This window comes from Urocampus carinirostris, chromosome 3 (assembly GCF_059441175.1).
Source record: "Urocampus carinirostris isolate Australia breed hairy pipefish chromosome 3, RoL_Ucar_1.0, whole genome shotgun sequence".
Classification (NCBI taxonomy): domain Eukaryota; kingdom Metazoa; phylum Chordata; class Actinopteri; order Syngnathiformes; family Syngnathidae; genus Urocampus; species Urocampus carinirostris.
In genome coordinates, this window is record NC_142351.1 from 16,508,233 (window position 1) to 16,532,703 (window position 24,471).

At 40.1% G+C, this 24,471-nt stretch overlaps 1 protein-coding gene across 1 annotated transcript in view; it reads right to left on the bottom strand.

Moving 5' to 3' along the window:
* LOC148368940 (uncharacterized) overlaps nucleotides 1-22,575 on the bottom strand; it is a 44,675-nt gene extending 22,100 nt beyond the window's left edge. Inside the window, exons 1-11 of the mRNA XM_088329809.1 lie at nucleotides 22,493-22,575; nucleotides 13,830-13,983; nucleotides 7,192-7,766; nucleotides 4,352-4,372; nucleotides 4,209-4,271; nucleotides 2,009-2,062; nucleotides 1,896-1,940; nucleotides 1,751-1,777; nucleotides 1,527-1,571; nucleotides 1,333-1,377; nucleotides 854-907 (exon numbers count right to left, since the gene is read on the bottom strand). Coding sequence (XP_088185935.1) covers nucleotides 854-907; nucleotides 1,333-1,377; nucleotides 1,527-1,571; nucleotides 1,751-1,777; nucleotides 1,896-1,940; nucleotides 2,009-2,062; nucleotides 4,209-4,271; nucleotides 4,352-4,372; nucleotides 7,192-7,766; nucleotides 13,830-13,983; nucleotides 22,493-22,510 — 1,101 coding nt within the window. The 5' untranslated portion in view covers nucleotides 22,511-22,575. The remainder of the gene's footprint in view (nucleotides 1-853; nucleotides 908-1,332; nucleotides 1,378-1,526; nucleotides 1,572-1,750; nucleotides 1,778-1,895; nucleotides 1,941-2,008; nucleotides 2,063-4,208; nucleotides 4,272-4,351; nucleotides 4,373-7,191; nucleotides 7,767-13,829; nucleotides 13,984-22,492) is intronic.
* Nucleotides 22,576-24,471: the final 1,896 nt, after the last annotated feature.

Sequence of the window (24,471 nt, forward strand, 5' to 3'; positions counted from 1 at the left end):
TGGATTACCCCAATACCAAATATGCTAATAAAAGACAAAATAAATTAAATTGAACAAAATTATGACTCACAACACGTGGTAAGCTTTCTCTCCTGGCTTTGATCTCTTTGATCTCTTTGATCTCTTTGATCTCCGGCAAAAATAACATAAAATGCGACAGAAACAAAATGAAAATAAATCCAAACAGCTTGCCAACATCATTTTTGCCGTTCCATGTATTCCGTTACTCCCCAAGCCTGCACAAAATTTAGTAATTTTATTCATATTTAGTTTCTTTTGTCTTTAAGAGCTCACAAACAGCTAAACATACTAGCAACAATGGATTGAGGTTGGTGCCTTGTTCAAGAGCACCCTGGCTGCCTTTGGGAAACTGATTACGTGATCACGGCGCTGCGCTATTTTTAAACAACACTACTCTGTTTGTTTTATTCTTTCTGTTTTTTGGGCTTTGGCTCCAATAACCTTTTAGAAACTCTACCGGAGGGTAAGGAAATAAGCGATTTTAAAACAACAATTAATAGCGGTTGAATTTATGCATGTGGTTTGGCAACTCAAGACAAGCTTTGATCACTTCTCTTGGAAATAAAAGTGAGATACTGTATTAAGTGTGGCAGAATGTGATTTCTTAGGGAATAAACAAGGAGAGAAACTGTTGGATTTTGACAAACATCATTTGTTATACTCCAATATTCGCTCAAAAAAATCGAAACTAATTGAATTGCAAAACTCTCAATGTTTGCAGTTCTGATCTAATGCTTCCCAGCGATTGCATTCAGATACTTTTATCATGAGTACAATATTAAACAAACCTCAAACTGTGCCAGGAAATACTGATAATCTATAAATGACGTACTTTTTTGCCGGTCACCCCTTCAGGTCCGATATCGCCAGGAGGACCAGGCAAACCCTATAAGAGAAAAAAATTCACAATCACACATGAGAGTTAAAAACAGGACACGTGTGAATAGTGATCAGTTTAACTTCGCGAAAATTGTGACTTAGTTTACTATTAACTAAAAAAAAAACGTTTATGGCGTAAATAAAACAAAATAATAAAAATCTGGCGTGACTGAGCGAGTGAATGGCTCTATGTCTCTGTGTGCCCTGCGACTGGTTGGCAACCAGTTGAGGGTGTCCCCTGCCCACTGCCCAAAGATAGCTGCAATGGCCTCCAGCACCACCACGACCCTCCTGAGGATAAGCGGCGCAGAATATGGATGGATGGATGGATGGATGGACGGATGGATGGATGGATGGATGGATGGATGGATGGATGGATGGATGGATGGATGGATGGATGGATGGATGGATAGATGGTTCATTTTATTTCACCTGAAGTCCACGATTTCCTCTCGGGCCAACAGACCCTTCAGGACCCTGTAAAATGACACATAGTTACAAGTATTGGTCAAAACTCAAGTTAAAAAATTGCATTGTTACATAGCCAGAGAGGATTTGGGAGCTACTCCAATATTCTGAACATTTGCAATATGAATGGTAAATGATGCAATCAAGGAACAACATACTCTGTCCCCCTTAATTCCAGGAGTGCCACATTCTCCTCTCTCCCCCTGAAAGACAATCAAACAAAACGTGTGGATATCAAATAAACATTTTATTTAGATGTGCAACCAATTAATGCCAAGCAGCAGATCTTGGTTGAGAAACAAAAAAAAGGAACAAAAAACACTTTTTGGCTTCCTCATAAAAACACACAAAAAACATTTCATCATTTTTGTTTGTACAGTACCTGCTCGCCTTTTTGGCCTGGTCTGCCCTGTGTAAACGAAACAGCACGGATCAAAACCAACGTCTGGTCCTTTGTTTTACATTAGGTTTTCTTATATTGCAAGCTTCTTTAAAAGTAACGAAATAAACCCAGAATACAAGTTTACCTCAGCTCCTTCAAATCCTGGAAGTCCACTAGCCCCAGCTTCACCCTTTAAAAATGTTTTGAATTACATTAAGACTCTGGACTGATCACAGAACATTAATGCACAGGCAGCACCTTGTGTCCCTTTGGTCCTTGGATTCCATCCTCCCCAGGACGACCCCTTTTGCCCTGCCCGAAAAAGAAAATAAAACACAGTAATCAATGTTAAACAACTGATTAGGGGGTTCAAAAGAATTACGAGGAAGAGAAATGTATATCATTTTCAACTGTGAAAGCTTTAAGTGGGTCAATGTCGTGTAGTTGCAAAAGGCTTATTTTAAATTCGTTGATAACTAATTTTTAATCCGATCAATCAAATCAGAATTCAGCTGAAACAATATGGATAAGTTAAGATTTGAGGCTTTAAGGGACATTGTGTACTATTTAGCACTTCCTAGTGGTGAAAAATCATAAATAAAAACAATATTGATTTGAACAATAAGCAATCTTTTTTTAAAATACTCCTAGGTCGAGAATTAGATATTTATTTTACATACCATGAGGGTCACTTAGAAAGATGTGACATGATTGTCCGCCCTCTTGCTGTAAGGGTACCTCCAAAAACTAAAAACCTTGCGAAAGTCTGGGCAAATGGTGTGGTTTGGTCACTTAGAGTAACTTGTAATATTCATTATGCTTTGGAGAACTCCTTTTTAGTTGCTCTACACAACACAGCGACATGTAGCGGTAGAATATTACAAAGCATCCCTTTAATGTGACCATCAAGTACTGTATTTTTGTGCTGATATAGGTGATATGGGCTCAAGTCTTCTGATTAACCACCTTTCCGCATTGCAGACTGGCTACTGTGACACATTTTTTTTTTTCAAACTACCTTTCAAAGGGGCAGCATGGCGGCGCAGTGGTTAGCGTGTGTGCGGCACAGTTCTGAGGTCATAAGATCGAACCTCCTGTGTGGTGTTTGCATGTTCTCCTGGTGCTTGCGTGGGTTTCCTCCGGGCACTCCGGTTTCCTCCCACATTCCAAAAACATGCATGTCAGGTTAATTGGCCGGTTTAAATTGTCCCTAGGTGAGAGCGAGCGAGAGAGTTGTCTGTCCCTGTGTGCCCTGCGACTGGCTGGCAACCAGTTCAGGGTGTCCCCTGCCCACAGCCCGAAGATAGCTGGGGTGGGCTCCAGCACCCCCCACGACCCTACTGAGGGTAAGCGGTGCAGATAATGGATGGATGGATAGCTTTCAAAGAATAATTACTCTATACCAAGCTCACGACTCTTTGAGGACAAATCTCACATAATCACTTTGGCTGACAGAGAAAGACGAGATAAAACAAAAACACAGAGAATGTGTAACACTTACTCAGATGTGAATGGCCAGAAGAACATTTGACTGATGTAAAGGGCGTCTCAAAAATGTGTACACATTTTAGCAGCTGAAACTAAATTATTTCTTCTTTCTTTATAGACTGAACACACTGAACCATGTGATGGCAACCAGACTTGACTTTGAAGAAAGGGAATTTAATCTAAAATGCTACTCGAAGTTCAAAATGCTTTGGATTTCTGGTAAATTAAAACAGTGCAATTATCTGTTAATCAAACAATTTCATTTGAATGTGGCCTCATCACTCCACAATCCTCGGGGGGAAAGTGTTCCAAGTACCGCTCTAAATACTGTAGTCTTCGTTCCAGATCATTGTCATTAAGAGCATGGACTAATTGTGGAATGTAACTTCTCCATTGACGACATCATGATGTGATAGCCAGGTAATTTTGAACAGTTTACCTCACGACTAGCTTGCAGCAAAGATTTTCTTGGATTTCGCTTTGGGCTTTGTTGATGTAAAATGGTCCTTCGGAACATTTCTTAAATACGTCCTGAGTAGTTCCATCAGCTTCAGAGTAATCTATAATTCAAGTGATGGTAACTCGTGTTGGTGGTCCTTTGCTAAACTCCCTCCACAATTGTCTTTGCACTGCTTCCGCCTTTTCATACTTCAGTAGTATTTTACACTAAATTTCATTTCTTTCAAGTCAAGTCCTGCTGCCATCACTCAGTTCAATGGCTTAGTCCATGAAGAAAGATTAAATATTTAGGTTATCAGCTACTAAAATGAGTATACCCTGTGTGTACACTTATTGTTTGCAATAAAGTTGACAAAGATATTTGTGATGTTTGTATTGCTTCATTGAGTTTCTCAAAACTGTTTTTAATGACATGAATCACATGTGTATTTGTCTGCATTGTCTCGATTAAAAGAATTATTCCATGTGAGACGCAATAATGTCGTATGTTATGTGTAAAGTCAATACTTACAGCAAGGCCGCTGGGCCCCCGTTCTCCCTTCTCACATGTGCATGGGCTTGGCACGACAGGACACTAAAACACAGAGACGACAGTACTGATTTCAAAGTGGGCCATTAGGGAACGCAAATCAAGTTGGGAATGTTTTAGCTTACCCCTTCCTCTGCCAGCATTGTCTGCATGGAGAAAAAGGACTAACATTAGCACTTACATATCTTTATCAATCAGAAAAAAAAAGGTAACGGAGCATTCAGAAGAGCTTGTGTTGTTGCCGGGTTGCGGAGGGAATGTGTCCACAAGGCTGTGTGCCAAGGTGGATCGTTGTGTGCATTGTCACAAGAAACCAGGTCTACTGGCGACTATTTTCTTGACTGGCTCTAGTGTGCATGTTCATTATTGCTCGGGTTTACTGAACTGTGACTTCTCAGTCGGATACGGAGATTATAATTCATGCTTTTGTTACCTCCCGTCTCGACTACTGTTATGAACTACTCTCCGGTCTCCCAAAGTCCAAAATCAAGAGCCTTCAGCTGGTACAAAATGCTGCAGCGTGACTTTCAACCAAGAAAAGAAAGTTTGATCACATTACCCCAATTTTAGCTAACCTGCATTGGCTCCTTGTTAGTTTAAGATGTGATTTTAAGGTTCTGTTGGGAGAATACAAAATCATGCATGGACTCCCTCATATCTTTCAGATTCAATTTCGCCCTATGTTCCGGTCCGGAGCCTTCGCTCTGAAAATGCTGGTCGACTCGTAATCCCAAGAGCCAAGAAGAGATCCGCAGGTTCGAGAGTGTTCTCCATTGGGGCCCCAGTGCTGTGGAATGCTCTTCCCCCTGAGATTCGATCTGCAACCTCAGTGGAACTGTTTAAATCTAGGCTTAAAACACACTTCTATTCTATAGCATATGAATAACCTATATTTTATGTTGACAATATCTGCGTATTCTTTGTTATTGCAAAAATATACACTACTGCACAAAACTGTGAAAATATATACCTTGGGAATTGTATTGGGTTTTTAAATGTTGCTGCTAAATGTTATTGCACTTATTTTCATTGCACTATTGTGACGATGCACTTTTCTTTTCATTGCATCGTTATTATAACTTCGGCCAGTTTTCTTAGCATTATCTAATAATAATTTATTATTTTATCCAGATTGTTGTTATCTCTTCAAAGTCTTTATCACATGTTTTACCCTGGAGTGCCATCTCTTATCTTGTTGCATACAATGTTTCACAACGTAGATATTAATGACAGTAAAGACGATTCAATTAAATTCAAAACAATGTGCCGATTAACGGCTCAGAAAAAGTACAACAAGCTTGCTTTGAATGTCACTTGCAGACTATTTCCAAAATGTAGCCTTTGTTTATACCACAATGGTGTCCAGAATTTTCTGCCATTAAATAACATCGTGAAAAGTAGTTCCTCTGAAGCCTCTGATTCCATATCACAATGGTGTTCAGAAGATCCAGCCTGTGATTCCACCTACATTCTCATTCTCATCGAAATTCAACAAACAAAGAGGACAAGAGAAGAGAAAGAATTTCCTTTTCCACTTCTCAGACAGATATTTAATGGGACACGTTTTTGCACAAAAAAATTCATTGTGATTTACTGTCATAAAAATCTAATTTTATTGCAACAATCAAACGGATGCACCTAAAAGTAACTATAGCAGGATTCCACTTTTCAAATCAATGATCCATAAACCTCCGTTTGGGTTTATGCACACCAGAATTGGGAATAAAGCCGGTATAAATGTTTTCAGTAACGGGGTAACCTAACTAATCATTTTTCTGCTGTTACCATTACTAATGGTTTATATTCTTATTATGTTTACTGTGTTTTTAAGTATTAATATGTATATATGATATATATTGGGGCAGCAGTGGCTCAGGAGGTACAGCGCTTGTCTTGGGATCAAGAGGTTGCAGTTCGAATCCCGGTTCAAATTGTTTTGTATTTGTACTTTTTTTTGTAGATTTATAAACATTCATATTATATTTACTGTGTTTTTAAGTGTTAATATGTTTATATAGAAGGTTTATTCTCTTTTGTTGGTTATCTCTATTTTTCCTTTTGTTATTGTATTTTTTTCTTTTGTTTCTCTTTTTCGTATTTATTCCGTCTTTTTAAGTCATTCTGTGCATAAAAGTTACATAGTACTTGGTAATGTAGATATTAACAACCTGAAGAGCCATTTGGGACCTAAAAAAGACGTCTCTTTTTAGTGAGCCTAGCTAAAAAAGCCGGTTCTCTAAAAAGGTCAGAATTATTTTATCTACAAGTAAACACAAAAAAGTCAAAGACAACACCGCAGTGTTTTGGATTTGCTCAGAAAAATAACATTTATTTGACGTACAACAACTTCTTTTTAAAGTAATGGAAACAGTTACTCTCCCTGGTAACTAGTTACTTTTACTATGGAGGGATTCATTTACTCAGTTACTTTTTTGTAAGAAGTAGTAAGTAATTATAACTAATTATTTTTTTAAGGTATCGTGCCCAACACTGATGCCCAAAGATAGCTAATCCAAGTTGGTATAAACAACCAGCATTTGCCATACCTTAATTCTTATGTTATTGTTACTTTCCTGGTGATATCTGATATGGGTACCTGGCATCAGTGCTCGCCCATCCTAATATTTACAACATCTCCAAGTGGTCAGCCAAACAAACCCTAACACCATGAGTATACACCTCGATAGTCAGAGCAACTCCACTAGCAAAAGTCCTCAAACCCTTAAGACTTTAGACAGTAATACTGTAGGCAATGTCCTTTTCTGTCCTAAAATAACAGTGCCTAGATTCACAAAATTCCTTCACGGCACTGATACAATGTATAGACTTGCAAACTTATGTCCCAGAATACTTTCCAGAAAGGCATGATAGAGTTTCATTTAATACTTTCCAGAAAGGCATAAAAGAGTTTCATTTTGAACATCGGATGTTGTGTAAATCTTCATTCCAGTAGATATTTACTCACAATCTCTTGGATGACTTTATCCACAATGCCTCTGTCTTGCAGGTTGTGAAGGAAGCGTGAGGCAGGCGAGCTTGCAATAAGTCGCAGTTGTGCAATATTGGAAGACTCCTTTGCTTCGGGAGTAATTCCGACGGCAAAGAACCGAACTCCTTGGCTCTTGGCATCGCCCACTGCTGCCAATATGTCTGGGTTCCTCGGGTGCGAGACGCCATCAAAGAGCAGGACAGCCACCTTCACACTGCCCGGAGATGACTCTTCCAGGTACATACGTGTCAGATTGGTGATGGCGAAGGTGGTGTAGGTGCCATGGCCGATATAAGTCATGGGAGCTAAGTGGGCTTTGAAACTTTCCAGACTTTGCCACTGGTTAAAGCTCTGCTCTATTATGACGTGACTACTGTATTGAAGCAGGGCAGAGCGAGTGGCAAGGTTGCGGGCATTCTGCAGGTGTAGGCCCTGCAGTCGCTCCATCACTTCTGTCGCAAACCACTTCTCTTGCTCGTGATTGTCTTTGGCGCTCTCTGAACTGTCAATCAAAAAGCCTATGTCTAGACTGCAGGTATCATCCGTGAGCCCTGGAAAAGTAAAAGTGTGATTTATTCATCATTTACAGTGTCGTGAAAAAGTATTTGCACCCTTCCTGATTTCTGTGTTTTTTGGATATTTAACACTCAAAAAGGTTTCGGATCATCAAACCAATTATAATATCACACAGGGACAAACCAAGGAAATACAAAATACAGTTTTGAAATATGGATTCCATTCATTAATGCACAAGAAATCTAGGCCTAATTCGCTCTTTGTGAAGAAGTAATCCCCCTCCAATTCCATTTACAAGTGGAATTCTCATCGAACCGCGAGTTGACGAACTGTTGTGCTTTAATTCTGACGGAGACATGGCTAAACTCATCTATCCCGAATGACGCTGTTAGCATTGTGGGGCTAACTGCTTTCCGCGCTGATAGAAGCGGCGAGCTCACCGGCAAAAGCAAGGGTGGCGGTCTATGCATTTATACAAACAACAACTGGTGTAGAAATGCGAAGATAATCTCGAATCACTGCTCACGAGACATTGAACTTTTGACGGTGATCTGCAGACCCTTCTACCTACCGAGGGAGTTTAGCGCGACCATCATTACTGCCGTGTTCGTGCCCCCCAGCGCTAATATGAAGGAGGCAATGGACGTTCTCTACCGAACTGTGAGTGAACTGCAGCATGCTTACACCGAGTGCATTTTTATTGCGGCGGGGGACTTTAACCAGGCCAATATGAAAACAGTTCTCCCGCATTTCCATCAGCATGTAAACTTTGCTACAAGAGGTAGGAACACATTAGACCTGGCCTACACAAACATCAAAGGTGCATATAAAGCAGCCCCCCACCCCCACCTTGGCTCATCAGATCACCTTTCTGTTATGCTAATTCCAGCATACAAGCCCCTGCTGACCAGAGAAAAACCTACAGTGAAGCAGGTGAGGGTGTGGTCTGAGGGGGCAATGGAGGCACTACAGGACTGCTTTGATTGCACTGATTGGGACATGTTTAAATCGGCTGCCACTTACAACAACAAAATAAATATAGATGAGTACGCCATTTCTGTGTCAGCCTATATCAGTAAATGCGCAGAAGACGTCAGCAATACCAAAACTATATGCACCCGTGCCAATCAGAAGCCCTGGATGACTGCTGAGATACGCAAACAACTAAAAGTACGGAACCTTGTCTTTAAATCTGGTGACAAGGAGGCGCTGAGATCAGCGAGGGCTAACCTGAACCGTGCTATCAGACTAGCAAAGCGAACGTACAGTCAAAAAATCCAGGAACGTTTCCTCAATAAAACCAACACCAGGGATATGTGGAAAGGCATTCAGGCCATTACCAAATACAAGCCAACCACCGCCCCAGTGCAGGACACTAGCATGGACTTTCTGAATGACCTCAACAAATTCTTTGGAAGGTTCGAGGCACAAAACGGCACCACTGCAGCGAAAGCGGTTCCAAATCAGGACGAAAGGGCACTCCACCTGGACTCAACCGACGTGAGAAAGACCCTGAGAGGGGTCAACACAAGGAAGGCTCCAGGCCCGGACAACATTCCGGGGCGGGTACTTAGGGAGTGCGCCGATCAGCTGGCTTGTGTACTAACAGACATTTTCAACACCTCGCTAGACCAAGCCAAAGTACCATCATGCTTCAAAATTGCCAACATCATCCCTGTGCCAAAGAAACCCCAGATCTTATCATTCAACGATTACCGGCCCGTTGCACTGACTCCTATCATAATGAAGTGCTTTGAGAGACTGGTTAAAGAGCACATCACCTCCAGTCTCCCCTCCTCATTCGACCCCTTTCAGTTTGCCTACCGGACAAACCGCTCCACCAGGGATGCCATCTCCTCTGCGCTTCACCTGAGCCTGACACACCTAGAGGAGAAGAACACCCATGTGCGGATGCTGTTCCTGGACTTCAGTTCAGCATTCAACACCATCATCCCACAACATCTGGTAGACAAAATGAGACTCCTGGGTTTCAACACCCCCCTGCGGAACTGGCTGCTGGACTTCCTCAGTGACAGACCCCAATCAGTGCGGATAGGTCAGAACATCTCAGATGTCATCTACCTCAGCACGGGCTCCCCCCAAGGCTGTGTCCTGAGCCCCTTGCTGTTCACCTTGATGACACACGACTGCGTCCCTAGGTCCGCCACAAACCACATCGTGAAGTATGCTGACGACACAACAGTGGTGGGCCTCATCAGGGACGACAACGACCTGGCCTACAGAGAGGAGGTGGAGCAGTTGGTGGCCTGGTGCAGGCACAACAGCCTGGTCCTGAATGTTGACAAAACTAAAGAGATCATTGTCGACTTTAGGAAAAACCAGCCCAACCATGCCCCACTTTGCATCAACAACAAGGCTGTGGAGGTTGTCAGCAGTATCAAGTTCCTAGGGGTGCACATTACAAACAAACTCACCTGGTCCGTGAACACTGCATCACTGGTTAAGAGGGCACAGCAGCGCCTGTACTTCCTGCGGAGGATGAGGAGAGCCCACCTGCCCCCACCCTCCCTCATCACATTCTACAGGGGCACCATAGAGAGTATCCTGACCAGCTGTATCTCTGTGTGGTGTGGAGGCTGCAGCGCTACCGACTGGGGTAGTGTGAGGAGGGTAACGAGGACAGCAGAGAAAATAATCGGGACTACACTTCCCTCCATTCAGGACATTGGCCAGAAGCGCTGCCTATCCCATGCTAAGAACATTATCGGGGACCCCTCTCACCCCCATCATGGACTGTTCACTCTGCTAGCCTCTGGGAAGAGGTACTGCAGTGTGCGGTGCAGGACCACCAGGTTCCGCAGTAGTCTAGTCCCCCTGGCCATTAGACTGTTAAATGGTCAATCTAACATATAGTTAACCTAAATCTTAACGGCTGCTAATCTGACTTTTTGCACTACTGGCAGTTCTTTATAGCTTGCCACTCCTTGCACATTTGCTCTCTGCACTATTGTACTTACAGCGTTATTGTTACAGTGTTAATGTTACTGTTTACCTGACTTGTTAACCTGAATGCCCATTTTGCACATCTGGTTAGCTACTCCTCTTGCACTATCGGCACTATGGTATGGTAAAATACTATACGTAGCCATAATACAATACAACTTTTACTTATATCTGTACATTCGAGGAAACTGTGCGGGTCAGATGTATCGACATTTCGTTCTGTATACACGTGTACTAGAATGACAATAAAGTAGATCTGAATCTGAATCTGAATCTGAATCAAATCACAAAGTAACTGTGACTAAACAAAGTTTTGGGGAAAGCTGAGTTCAATTCCACAGGCTACACCAACAGCTGATTACAACTACATGTGTTGACTCAAGAAATCCCTTAAATTGAATCTGTAAGGCAAAGTGAAATATGCTAACAAAATCTCAAGAGCACCATTTACATGTCACGATCCAAAGAAATTCCAGAGGAAATTATAAACCTATCTCACTCTAACAGTGAGTTAAGCCACCTTTGGCAGTGATAACAAAAATCAAACGTTTAAGTCAATTGATAATGAGTTTTTTGCAACGCTGAGGAGAGATTTTGTTCCACTCTTCTTAGCAGAATTATTTCAAATCTACCATTTTAGAGGGTATTCTGGTATGAACTGCCAGTTTGTCTCAACACATCATCTCAATTGGACTTTGACTTGGCCACACCGGAACCTTCATTTTGTCATTTAGCCATTCAGAGGTGGACTTGGTGGTGCGTTTCAGATTAATTTCATGCTGCATCATCCAAGAGTGCTTGAGTTTAAGGGCACTACCAGTGGCTGTTTGATCTCCTGTAGAATCTTCTGGCAAACACAGGAATTAATTATTCCGTCAAGTTGTCCTGGTCAGAGGCAGCAAAGCATCATCACACTGCCACCACCATGCTTTACTGTTGGAATCATGTTATTTTTTTCAAATGCCTTACCATTCTATGATAGATGTAACGGGCTGTACACCTTCCAAAAAGTTTAATTTTCTGTCCACAGACCATTTCGCCCAAAGTCTTGAGGATAATCACAGTGTTTTTTGGCAAATGTGAGACGACTCTTTGTGTTATTTTGTGACAGCAGTGGTTTTCGCCTTGAGATTCTACCAAGGATGTCATTTTTGGCCAGTGTCTTTCTTATAGTGGAGTTATGAACACTGACCTTAACTGGGGCTGCTTTGAAAGAGTGTGCAGACCTATTGTCCATGAAGTATATCAGCTTTTGTTATAAATGGATGTTTTTAATGCAAACTACATGTTTAAGCTAATGTCAGGAACTTTGAGCGAAAGAATGAAGTTCATTCTGATGTCAAGAAACCACGAAACCTAGGTACGAACAGGGAACTGAAACTTTGAAAATTGGCTGATAACACAAACATGTGCGAAGGGTGGCAAGCAGAAAACTGAAGTTGTGGTTTCCTGTTGACCTATACGACGCCTCAATAAAGGTATCAAAAATCTTGCTTCAAAATGTAATAGAGAGACTATTGCTAATCCGATTGAAGACTTGTATTGTGGTGGTCTCCAGAATATATTCTGCCAATAAAGACTTCTCGAAGAGCAGTTCTTCTCCAGCCTCTTAATTTACCAACTCTCTCCTCACCCGAAAATTCAAAGAACACGCGAAGGACAAGAACAGAATCCACGATCCTTCTTCAAGTACTACTTGTTTTTTTCCTGTTTGCTGCAATGCCAACATCTGCCTGACATTTCCGGCAGCACACTTCTTGATTGAAACTTAAATTAGTCTTCCGTGCATGGAACAGATACAACCATCAAAGCTTCTGTTTTTAGTTTCGTTCTTAATCTGTTCGAAGATGACATTCAAACCCTTTATCAAAGATGAGTGTATGAAAGGAAATGAAAAAAGGACCGTGCACCGACAGGATTAGGGAAGTGACTGTGATGCGTGCAGCTTCTAATAAGTTTTAAACGATCACAAGCGTGGTTCCAATTGGTGGAATTTAATAAGCTCTTGAATGAGTTGAGCATTTTTGTTAATTAATTAAGTCAATGTGTCACATTTTTAGCAGGCACAAGCCAATCATCCACCATGTTGTCCCTCTTGTCTCCGCAGTCTCATTGTGAACTCACCCCCTACCTAAAAACATATATTCCTTATAAAGCCTCTTGACTGCATTACCTGCACAATAAAGTGTACTGTGCTCTAACCTTGGATGTAGAAATCTTTATCTTTTTTATTATTTTGACCATTCAATTCTCTAATATACATGGAATTCAAAGAACAAACCCTTCTTGCAGGCCTAACTATTTGTTTTATAAATTGAATTTGTCATGATTACTGATGTGAAGCACCTGTGCCCGCTCATTTGGCGCCGACCGCCACGGGTTCTGATTGGCTCCCTGTCACTATTTGAACCCAGTCCTGTCAGTCCCCTGTTGTCAGTCCATCTGCGAACCTCAGAGCTTGCTAGAGAATTTTCGACCTGACTCCCACCTGTCCCGTTTTTGCTCCCGTCTGTCCCCGGCTACGACCTGTTTTGATCCTGACCACGTCTGCTCTCCCGTCCCGGCTTACGACCTCTTTTTGTCCCAGATTACGTATACTCTACCGTTCTGGCTTACGACTCGTTCCCAACCCCGACCACGCCTTGCTCTCCCAGTCCCGGCTAACGACCAGTTTTTCCGTCCCTGACACTGCTATCGCTTGCTACGGAAGATCCACTTCCGTGTTCCGATCACAATCCTAGTACAAGAGCGACTTGCTTCCCGCATCCAGCGAACACCGGATCGTGGGTGCAGCCCTTCCTCTTTCCTTCAATAAAACTTATGAGAAACGTAATGCAATTGGGTCCTGTTTCCTTTCTGGTCTTGACAGAATTACTTTACATTGTACTGGTTAACATTCATTCATTACCAATGTTTGAGCTATAAAGAAAGGTTCAGCCAATCAGAGTGAAGAACACATTGCATGATGAAAATCCGTGAAGCAGCGGGACCAAGGGGAACCACATTATAAAGAGGGATTACTGAACTCACTTTTTTGGCACTCCTTACATTGAAGAGGGATCATTTTATTTGATGTCTTTAAAACTGAATTTACTGTAAAAAACAAAACAAAAGGTTCATTCAGAAAGACTTACATTTGCTGTTGGTTGGTCCATGTTTGGACGTGTGTTGCCTGTTTTTCCTCCTTGTGGTAACTTCTCCATATCCCCGATAGTCCTGGGCCCAAAGACCTTGCAGTCCCCACAGGAGCAGTAACCAATGCACCAAAGGCATCAGCGGCATGGTGTCCTTAAATGGTGAAGTGATAACACTGAAACCGTTAGTGAACTGCAGTGGTCCTTAAACAAGCTATAGCTGCCAGAACTTACCATTGTGAATAAGTTAAATAACCAAGCTATAGTTTAATATTCATCGGAACTAAAAAAGTTATAGTCAAAATTCCATATCTAAATTTTGTTATATTCCATATCTTAAAAACTGATGCAGCTGACCAAAGGTTGGTTGCAAGTTTTTGGTTCTCACAGTTGAACCTTCGAAAAGGAATGCAAGAAGCAAAAGATGAACCAGCCCTTTTTTCTGAACTCACTCCCATTTCTGGGAGGGGTCCCGGGAAAACACCTCAATAAAGTACAGAGACAATTAGTTTATTGGTGCAAATAAATTATCGTTGAGATTGCCCCTTGCTATATACAGTATAGCATAAGTAAAATTTCAACCTATTGCAAAAATTAAGAGCAAGATAATTGTTCTTGAATAACAGTTCTTACCCAGGGCATTCCATTTACTGTGAGCTGGACCGAATCCTGGCTGGATTTGAGTAGGATACACCTAGAAGTGATTGGAAGGCAGGCCAAGGCACATAAAGCATACAGTAGAACATGTAATTTTCAAATGAGCACATATGAGTGCATGGAGTAAAAAAACGACAATATCAATGATTAATTTATATATATTGTACTGGTCCAAATAAATAATGGTTATCGCTGCCTTTGCTAAACACAGTATGAGTAAGAATAATTCTATCCTATCATTGCCAGAATCAAGCACAAGATTATTGTTATTGTAAAGTATTTTTACCTATGTCGATTCGTTACTTGAAAATGTCCCTAATTATATCATTCAATAAAAATTGATATATTTTACGTATTTTAGATAAATAAATAATAACCCTGCATCTCACCAACGCCAGATGCTTTGCCCATTTAACAGATGACAAAGAGTTACAACTTGTGGGAAATTATTACATTCTTGACTGTGTACTTAAATCTCCTTAGAGACCTGGCTCAGTTTAAGGATCCCCGATGCTAGCGTGAAGGTTGTCTCTCCCCATTACTTCTTTCACTGAAAGGAGAAGCCCTCCACAATTCTTTTGTGCAATTATACTGTGTAATGACAATAAAGATTATTCATTCATTCATATGATAGCGGATTAATATATAAAGAGTTTCTTGGTGTGTTATATGTTATAGGAGTCGCTAATGGTACTATTTTAGGTTTGAAATGTCATTTATTTGTTTTCTAATTTCCCTTTTCTGGGGTAAAGTTATGTTTTTTTGTTTTGATTTGAATATGTCTTGCCTGCAAGTATAAGTGGAATAGGGGTAGGCACTTAAAAGCTTCTGCTTTGGCCTACTGCCTTTGGGCAGTGTTTTATGTATTATATTATTGTATTGGACATTTGTTTTTATGCAAATATTCTATTGTTTCCTTTAATCAATTATCCATTGATGTTTTTGTGTTGTGCCTAAATTAAAAGAAACAAACAAGCAAATTATCAGCTGGAGCCATTCCAAGTAATATTTGAGTGGGATACGCCTAAAAATGATTGCCAGTCAGGATTAAGCACATAAAGCATGCAGTCGAAAATGGCATCTATAATTGAGAGTACACACATACATTAGAATAAAAAAGGACAGAGTACCAATGACTTTTGATATTGTGTTGGGATCGAATCTTAGCAAATGTTTTGCAGTGCCAGCTCAATAGACGTAGGTAGGTAGGGCTGCAACTAACGATTATTTTACCAATCGGTCGATTGTTTTTGTTAATTAATCTATAAACCAGATTTCAAAAACTATTTTTTTAAATCTAAATCATATTTTTTATTTCCTCTATTATTTAAATATTTACATTTTGGATGGACAGAAAGATGCACAAAACACCAGAATATTCTATAACCAAAAACTATTTAAAAAAAAAAAATCCAACAGTTTGGCTAATAGTCTAATAAAAACAAGAATGCATACAATTCCTATCCATCTTTAAATGCACGGTTCCCTCATCTGTATCGCAGCCTGTAACTAGAGTAGGATGGTAGGTCCATGAGTTGGGCCAGTGATGACATTGTGCATCAAAATACGGTCTTGGAGCACCTCTGCCGGACCAAAGTGCAAAGTGCAAAGTGCAAAGTGCAGTGCAAAAGGGGAATTCAATGCACTCTCTTATTTCCATTGCATTTACGGGCTTAGTGCTGCAGAGATCGCATGACACAAGAATAGATGAGCGAATTCGTTCCCAATGCTTTTATTCGTTGCTTTTATCGATTCGTTGTTGCAGCCCCAGATTTAAAAGAAACTACAGTCTAAAGCCCGAGATACTGCAACTGGCATCACATTACCCTGTTTCTGTGGTGACAGTGCGTTCGTGTGTGTGTGTGCTTGTGAATGTCTGCATGTGTTTTTTTGCCAAGTTCTGCACCCAAGTGAAAGCACATAACGGTGGACTGTCACTCAAGAATGTGTGACCTCAAATCTGCTGTTTGTGTAAGTGATTAATATTATTTGCTGCAGCATGAAGATAAATAGAAGACAAATGGGAATTTAAGGGAAATGTTTTTTTTCCCTATTGCAAAACAAAAACAGTCAAACAATGCATTCATGAACTACGGTGGTTCATTGAATAGGTATGAATGAATACTTTAATACTTAATACTTATTAAATGGGTCACCTGTTACACCTGTTAGTAATTTCACCATTACAGTGGCTCAAATAAGTATTCAGTCAATCGCAAATTCAGCATGTGGCAAAACTCCCACTTGAAAATATTACAGAGGCATGTAATTGTTAACATGGGTAAACCTCAACCATAAAAGACAGAATGTGGAAAAAAATCCAGATCTAACCCCGTATAAAAACTGTGAAGGGAGTTAAAAGTCCATGTTGCCTAACAACAGCCCTGAAAGTCAAGTCAAGTCAAGTCATTTTTATTTGTATAGCCCTAAATCACGAAGAGTCTCAAAGGGCTTCACAGATTGTTACACTATATTACACAAACTATTTTCAACCGACAAGAGGAGTAGGTTATTCGTATGCAATGGAGTAGAAGTGAGTTTTAAGTTTAGATTTAAACATTTCCACTGAGGTTGCAGATCAAATCTCAGGGGGAAGAGCATTCCACAGCACCGGTGCCCGGATGGAGAACGCTCTCGAACCAGCAGAAGACTTCTTTGCTCTCGGGATCATCAGAAGACCAGCACTCTCAGATCGTAGGCTTCGGACCGGGACATAGTGGCAGATCAGATCTGAAAGATAAGAGGGAGCAAGTCCATGTATGATTTTGTACAATACTAAGAGAACTTTGAAGTCACATCTTTGGCTAACTGGGAGCCAATGCAGGTTAGCCAAAATCGGTGTTATGTGATCGTACTTTTTTGACCTGGTTAAAAGCCTCGCTGCGGCATTTTGTACTAGCTGAAGAGACTTGATTCTGGACTTCGGGAGACCAGAGAGTAGTGCATTGCAGTAATCGAGACGGGAGGTAACAAATGCATGAATTATTGTTTCCGCATCAGACTGAGACAGTATTGAACGGATTTTAGCAATGTTGCGAAGATGGAAGAAGGCAGTTCTAGTAATTTGCTTTACATGCATCTCAAAGGATAGATCAGGGTCAAATATGACACCTAAATTTTTAACTGAGTCACTCTGTGTGATGTGACATTTGTCAATGTTCACAGCAGTTTTTGAGAATAAGTCCCGGCATTTAGAAGGACCAATGACTAACATTTCGGTCTTTTCAGAGTTAAGACGCAAGAAATTGAGTGACATCCACTCTTTTATCTCAGTGAGACAGGCCTCCAAATTTCCACAGTTTAGTGTGGAAGATTCCTCCAACGGAAGATATAGTTGAGTGTCGTCTGCGTAGCAATGGAAGCTGATATTGTACTTGCGAATAATATCACCTAATGGAAGCATGTAAATGTTGAAAAGTAGGGGGCCGAGCACTGAACCCTGCGGAACACCGCAGGTAACATTAAAGGGCTCAGATGTCGTTTCACCATATTTAACACAGTGCGTCCTATCTGAGAGGTAGGATTTGAACCACGAGAGGACGGCTCCTGAGAGACCAATCCATTTTTCCAACCGTTCTAGTAGGATATTGTGGCGCACTGTGTCAAAAGCAGCACTAAGATCCAGCAGCAGCAAAAGTGATGAAGCGCCAGAATCCATTGACATTAGGAGATCATTTGTTACCTTGATCAGAGCTGTCTCAGTAGAGTGGTTAGCCCTGAATCCTGATTGCATGGATTCAAAAAGGTTATTCTCCGATATGAAAGCATTCAGCTGCTGTGCCACTACTCTTTCGAGTACTTTAGAGAGGAAAGGTAGGTTTGACACAGGTCTGTAATTACTTAATATTTCTGGATCAAGGTTGGGTCGTTTCAGTGTGGGTTTAATAACGGCGGACTTAAAAGCTGCTGGAACTACACCTGAGGAGAGTGATGTATTTATAATATTTAGAACCGAAGGCCCAAGGACGCTAAAAAGACTTTTAATAAGTGAACCTGGGAGCGGGTCGAACTGGCAAGTTGTCGGTTTGGCCGCATTCACCACTTGTTTGAGATCATCAAGTGACAGTTCACTAAAACCGGCCATTTTCCCAGGGCAGCCACCCTGTCGTGCATCTGTAAATTTCAGTCCTTTAATACGTGTGGTACTAACAATATCTTTTGCTATTTCTTCCTGTATGCATTGAATCTTCTTAGTGAAGAAGACCATTAACTCCTGAGCAGAGTGTGTCGAACTGTCTGCGATAGGCTGTTGCCTTGTAAGCGATGCTACAGTGTCAAAAAGGGCTTTGGGGTTGTTCTTTTGAGACGCATAATTTCTCTGTAGGAGATCTGCATGGAGGAATGAGCCAAAATACCAGTAACAGTATGTGAAAAGCTTGTGAAGAGTTACAGAAAACGTTTGGCCTGCATTATTGGGCAAAATAGGGTACATAATAAAGTATTAAGATGAACTATTGGTATTCACCAAATACTTATTTCCCACCATGATCTGCAAATAAATTCTTCAAAAATCAAACTGTTATTTTCAGTTTTTTTCCACATTTTGTCTCTCATGGTTGAGCTTTACCCATGTTGACAATTACAAGCCCCTCTATTATTTTCAAGGTTTGAACTTACACAATTAGTAATTGACAAAATAGTCATTTTCCCCACTGTATGTCAAGAACCCACTCGAGGTGGTGCGGAAGCACAGTGCAAAAACACAGATTAGTACAGTAAACCGTAGTCTTTTATTCAGGCAGGATTCAGTACATGGAAAGTCAGTTAGTGAAGGAATTGTTAGGGTCTGGTATGCCTCCTACCGCATGAGGGTCCCAACCCGGGTTTGATCTGTGCACTGGTGTGTCCAATCACCACGCAATGGTGCGCAATTATCCTCAACACTTTATTCGGGCATTTTGAAATTCACGCGTCGTCGGGTCATTTTCATTTCATTCCAATACTATGTCGGGTCTGTTTTCTATTGTTCCTGTTTTTTTGTTTGGACATTTTGTTACTGTTTTCGTGCCCTCTTGTTAATTTATTCCTTGAATTTTCCGTTTCTGAGTTTGGTCTTTCTTTCTTTCTGGTTCGGACTCTGTTTTGTTCGGACGTTTCATTGGTTTGTGAACCCTTGTTGATTTGTCACTTTGTACCTCCTTTCGTTATTAAATACACACCTCTTTTTGAGCATATCTGCCTCCAGTTCCTCCTTCCCCCATAAGTGTCTATCTCCCCCAAATTTAACAGGAACAGTATCTACAACACTACTGGCAACAATTGTGATCCAAGAGGCTGACGAAGGTGGTTGGTGTTCCAGTAATTCCAAGCCGTGAAGTTGACAGTTCATCAGAGATAAGGTTGCATGGGACATAACGAGGAAGACAACAAACTAGCAAAGAACCAAGGTGAAGGAATACTACTAAAGGGAATTGTAAGAATTGTTATAGGAGGAACACTGAGGGGATATCAAGACACGTGATTACAGCTGTGATTAGGAAAATTAAACTGGCTAATAAGTGGCCAAATAATGTAAGTTCAAAAGAGATAGGAGAGAAAGAAAGTAAGAAATAGGCAGAGGGAACTTACAGGGATACAGGAACTCGAGTGTAGAATTGTGAAAAATTATAAGGAGTGGCATTTGCGTGTATTTTCTTCTTTGTGTGTTGAATATAAAAAGTTCAGTTTAATTACGTTGTATACTTCTTTTACCTTACTGATTCAACGTTAAAGGTTTAAAGTTTCCCTCAGCTTCAGGAAAGTATATCTGTTTTAATTAGTTATCATATTGGCAGTGAAATATCACTGGGCCTAATTAGGTAAAGGAAGCATGCTGAGTCTTGTATACAGTAGCTGTCGCTTGGTGGACTGACTTCTCCTTACTCCTTCACCTTTGATGTTGCCATGGTAACACAAGATTCACAAAAGCAGTAACTTTTCACAAACATCAAGATTACTGTTTGACATGTCCTTGTGATAAGCCTTTTAGCAAAAATAATTAGTCATGACTCAGACTTAACTTGGCATGGCATGCCCAAAAGACAAACGCCAGGAATCTGAATTAGAATTGTTTTCATTTGAATTGATAGCAACATAGCAAACATTGTTTAAAATGAGATTAGGCATGTCCCTCCTCGATAAACATGTAGGAAAGGCTTAAAAGAGAAATATGAGATAAAAAAATGTAGGAGGAATTCATGCATCCCTTAACCATGTGGGTCATGGGGGCACCACTTCCTGTGGTGTGTCTTGGTGGTACCCGTTCGCTTCCAGGCCAGTTCTGGGGTGGAGATTTGCTCCCCCACATGAAACTGGTGTCCATGGTTACCAGTATCAGGATCCAGCACCTTCATCATATGGTTGCTGTTGATTTTCAATAAAAAAGCGCCAATCGGTTCTTCAGAGATGAGCCAGACATCAGCATTGACAGTTAGCGACTGTGAACAGTACTGATACTAGAGGAAAACAACTTTGCTTCGAAATAATAAGTATCACATCGTATAGGAAAACATATTTACAAGGTTGTGCTTGGAGACTGGCCTATAGCAAAGTTGCATTAATTCATGCCGAAATAAATAAATATCTGCATTCCCTTAGGACACCTATGTCAAAGTGGAGGCCTGCAGGCCACATATGGCCCCTGAGATGGTTTTCTACGGCCCTTGAGATGATCTTGATGCGTTATTGAATCACTTGCACCAGGAAAAGTTGTGTATTTGTTTTCACTGTTTGTTACTTTTCCTTTGACTTTTTTGTGTGGTTTGGTATTTTGTTAAAAAAAATTGCTATTATATTTATATGTGAACATATTTAGCCCACTTTTGCTGAAATATAATCTTTACGCTACTGATTGCCACTATGAGTGCATAACACCACTATTCATGGGTAGTATAAGCTTATTTCGTTTTATGTTGATGTAATGGGGATTCTTACATCTAGGAAATTTGTCATGTGTAACTGTTGAAAATTAAGGTTTACTGATAGGGGGCCAGTGATACAAAAATATTGCTTCATTTATCTGATTGTATCGGAATATATTTGTTAGCTTTACAGTAGGTTCAATTAGGTTGACATGAATATATGCGTTATTTTATTTTTGTTTCAACACTTAATCAGTCTGGCCCTTGGCTTTTAGTTTAATTTCTATATTTGGCCCCTCCATTTGTTTGACTTTGAGACCCCAGCCTTAGGATGAGTGTTTCAAAAATTCCATGCTATCTCTTGCTTCAATGTTGCTTTGCCTAATTCCATTTATTCAGTTTCTTGTTGATGTTGATTAAGCTAACTGCTAAATTCTGCAAACAGGTAGCACATACACAACACATAATCGGCAACACACAGATGAGAGTCAAAAAGTGCATAATGAGTGAAATTAATGATTACAGTCCTTTTAAGGTGTTTCTTGTTCTTTTCATGGCTTTTTCGGCTCCACACCACCTAGGACCTTTCTTCCCTCTTTCGTAACTGAATCATATATTTCGCGCTGTTCTCTAATCATTTTACCACTACAGAAAAGAATAAGCGTGGTAGGCGAAACAACTTCAAATTTGAGAGGCGAGAATTCCCCAGATGGTAAAACTGACTTCATCTGCTACAATGTTGGGGTTGCACTGAATGTGGCCAAATAGCTGACTAGAGAATAAATCCACGAGTAAAGTTAAAAAGTGCAAGTGATAAATACATGTTCAAAATATTTTTCTCATTCAGCCTGCCCAAACTCGACCTTGACATGAGCCGACCCTTCCGGAAATCTCCCGTTCTACCCCATTAGTCAGTTTTTCTTGTGCTTTGTAGCACTATTTTGTGGTTGCACCACACCATTGTTTTTTAACATTTTTAGATACATTTATTTAATTGAAAAAAATCCCACGGAACACCACCAGCTGAAAATGTAAAAAAAAACCTTGTAAGGTTTACAAGTGTTTTTTTTAACTTTGAAGAATGATTGTATGTTATATTATAACGTCTTGAATGGGAAACAAATAAACATAAATAATAAAGTATTTCATAATATTTCATACTTATACCCCCTCAGTGTGAAACATGGTCCTGCTTGGATGACGCAGAGCTGATATCCTGGCAGCAATCGATGAAAGACACACAGGAAGATCATCCTCCAACAGATCCCAGCCTTTCTCTTACTTGTTTGCTTGTCTCTGAACACAAGGCAATTAGTTACCTGCTGCTGCTGCTTATGGTTTGGAAGAGTACTACATGGTTACTCTGCCAGGCGCTAGACCGCACAGGCACACAAATTGGTCAGATATTACACAAACATGGTAGCCCCCTAAGAACACCTAAGTACCCTGCACACAAATTGGTAATAACATAGCAACAACATAGTAAAAACATAATAATAATGGTTATTTTATAAATGTGTATAAAAATGGTACCGCCTTCAGTGCCAACCAGAACCAAAAAATAGTTCTGAGCTTTAAAATAGTTGGTGACCCCTGCTTTAGAAAATATTTTTTGTTTTTTTACTACTACCCCGCTTACATCATTATTACGTACCTCACATTTGTCTTAGAATGCGTTAAAATAATACAAACTGTCCTTATCAGCTATGAGCCTTTTCTGTCAGCAGCTCTTGTTTAACTTCGCTACTATACAATGGCGCACTCTAGTGGAAAAAAATACTGTATGTATTACCAGGTTGATCGTTAATGTGAACTAAATTTCATGGATTACTCACCTATTTTTTACACTATACCACGAAATAAAAACAAAAGACAAATGATACATCCAAAACGGTTGGGCCTTTAATGGTTGGGTTCTTAAATAAATGAATGGATTCAACTTCATTTCGAACACGAGCCCAAAAAAATAAATTAAAACAAGTAGTTAAGTCAGGTGCCGAGGTGCCTATCTTGTTTGGGTATTTGGGCATTTGTGTTGGCCATGGTCAAAAGATTTTTGTGTGTTTTTTTCCCCCCTTTTATTTCCTTTCTTATTGTATGTGTTTTTCTTGCTGTCGGTCACCCCTCTTGAGGGATATGACCAAGGTAGATAGATAGATCGATCGATAGATCGATCGATAGATCGATCGATCGATCGATAGATAGATAGATAGATAGATAGATAGATAGATAGATAGATAGATAGATAGATAGATAGATAGATAGATAGATAGATAGATAGATAGATAGATAGATAGATAGATAGATAGATAGATAGATAGATAGATAGATAGATAGTCAACTCAAGCCGTGTTCATTTGTATATAATCACAAGAAGGCTGCACAGACCACAGACTACTACAGACTACAGACTGTTATTACGCAATCCCCTGATCTAAAACCTACATGAGGACAAGGAAAAACTCACTACCTTAAAAAAAATGTAAGACAATGTGTAGACTGCACAGGATAATTAGTACCAAAACAATAACTACATTTTAAATTGTCATCTTTGACATTGAGACAGTGCAATACTTTGATATTTCCAGTGAATTCAACTCCATTCACTCATTGGATAATATTCAGGTTAGCTCTCAAAGCAGAATGGTAGTAAAACGTATATCTTATAAAGTTTAGCGAGAGAACAAATAAAAAAGGAATGTGTTGGGTTGCAGTGTGGCCGTTTGTGCTGATAAATTAAAATTAAAATTAAAATTAAAATTAAAATTAAAATTAAAATTAAAATTAAAATTAAAATTAAAATTAAAATTAAAATTAAAATAATAAAATTAACGTAACATGTCCGAAAAGGAATAAGAAGAAGCATATGCTTAATTAATCCTACCCCTTCGGCTTCCTTAGTAATCGTGCCTTATAGCTAGATATCCTATGGATTTACATATAACAGACACTTCTTGAAAATACACATTTACATAGATTCTGTGGATGCACGGTTGCTTTATCATCATCATCATCACCACCATCACGATTATCACGGTCATCATTATTTCAGTCTCCATATGTTTTGAGCAATCCATATAATTAAAAATATCAATTAAAATAAAAATAATTCTCATTGGGCCCTGTGAGTGGCTGGCAACCAGTTC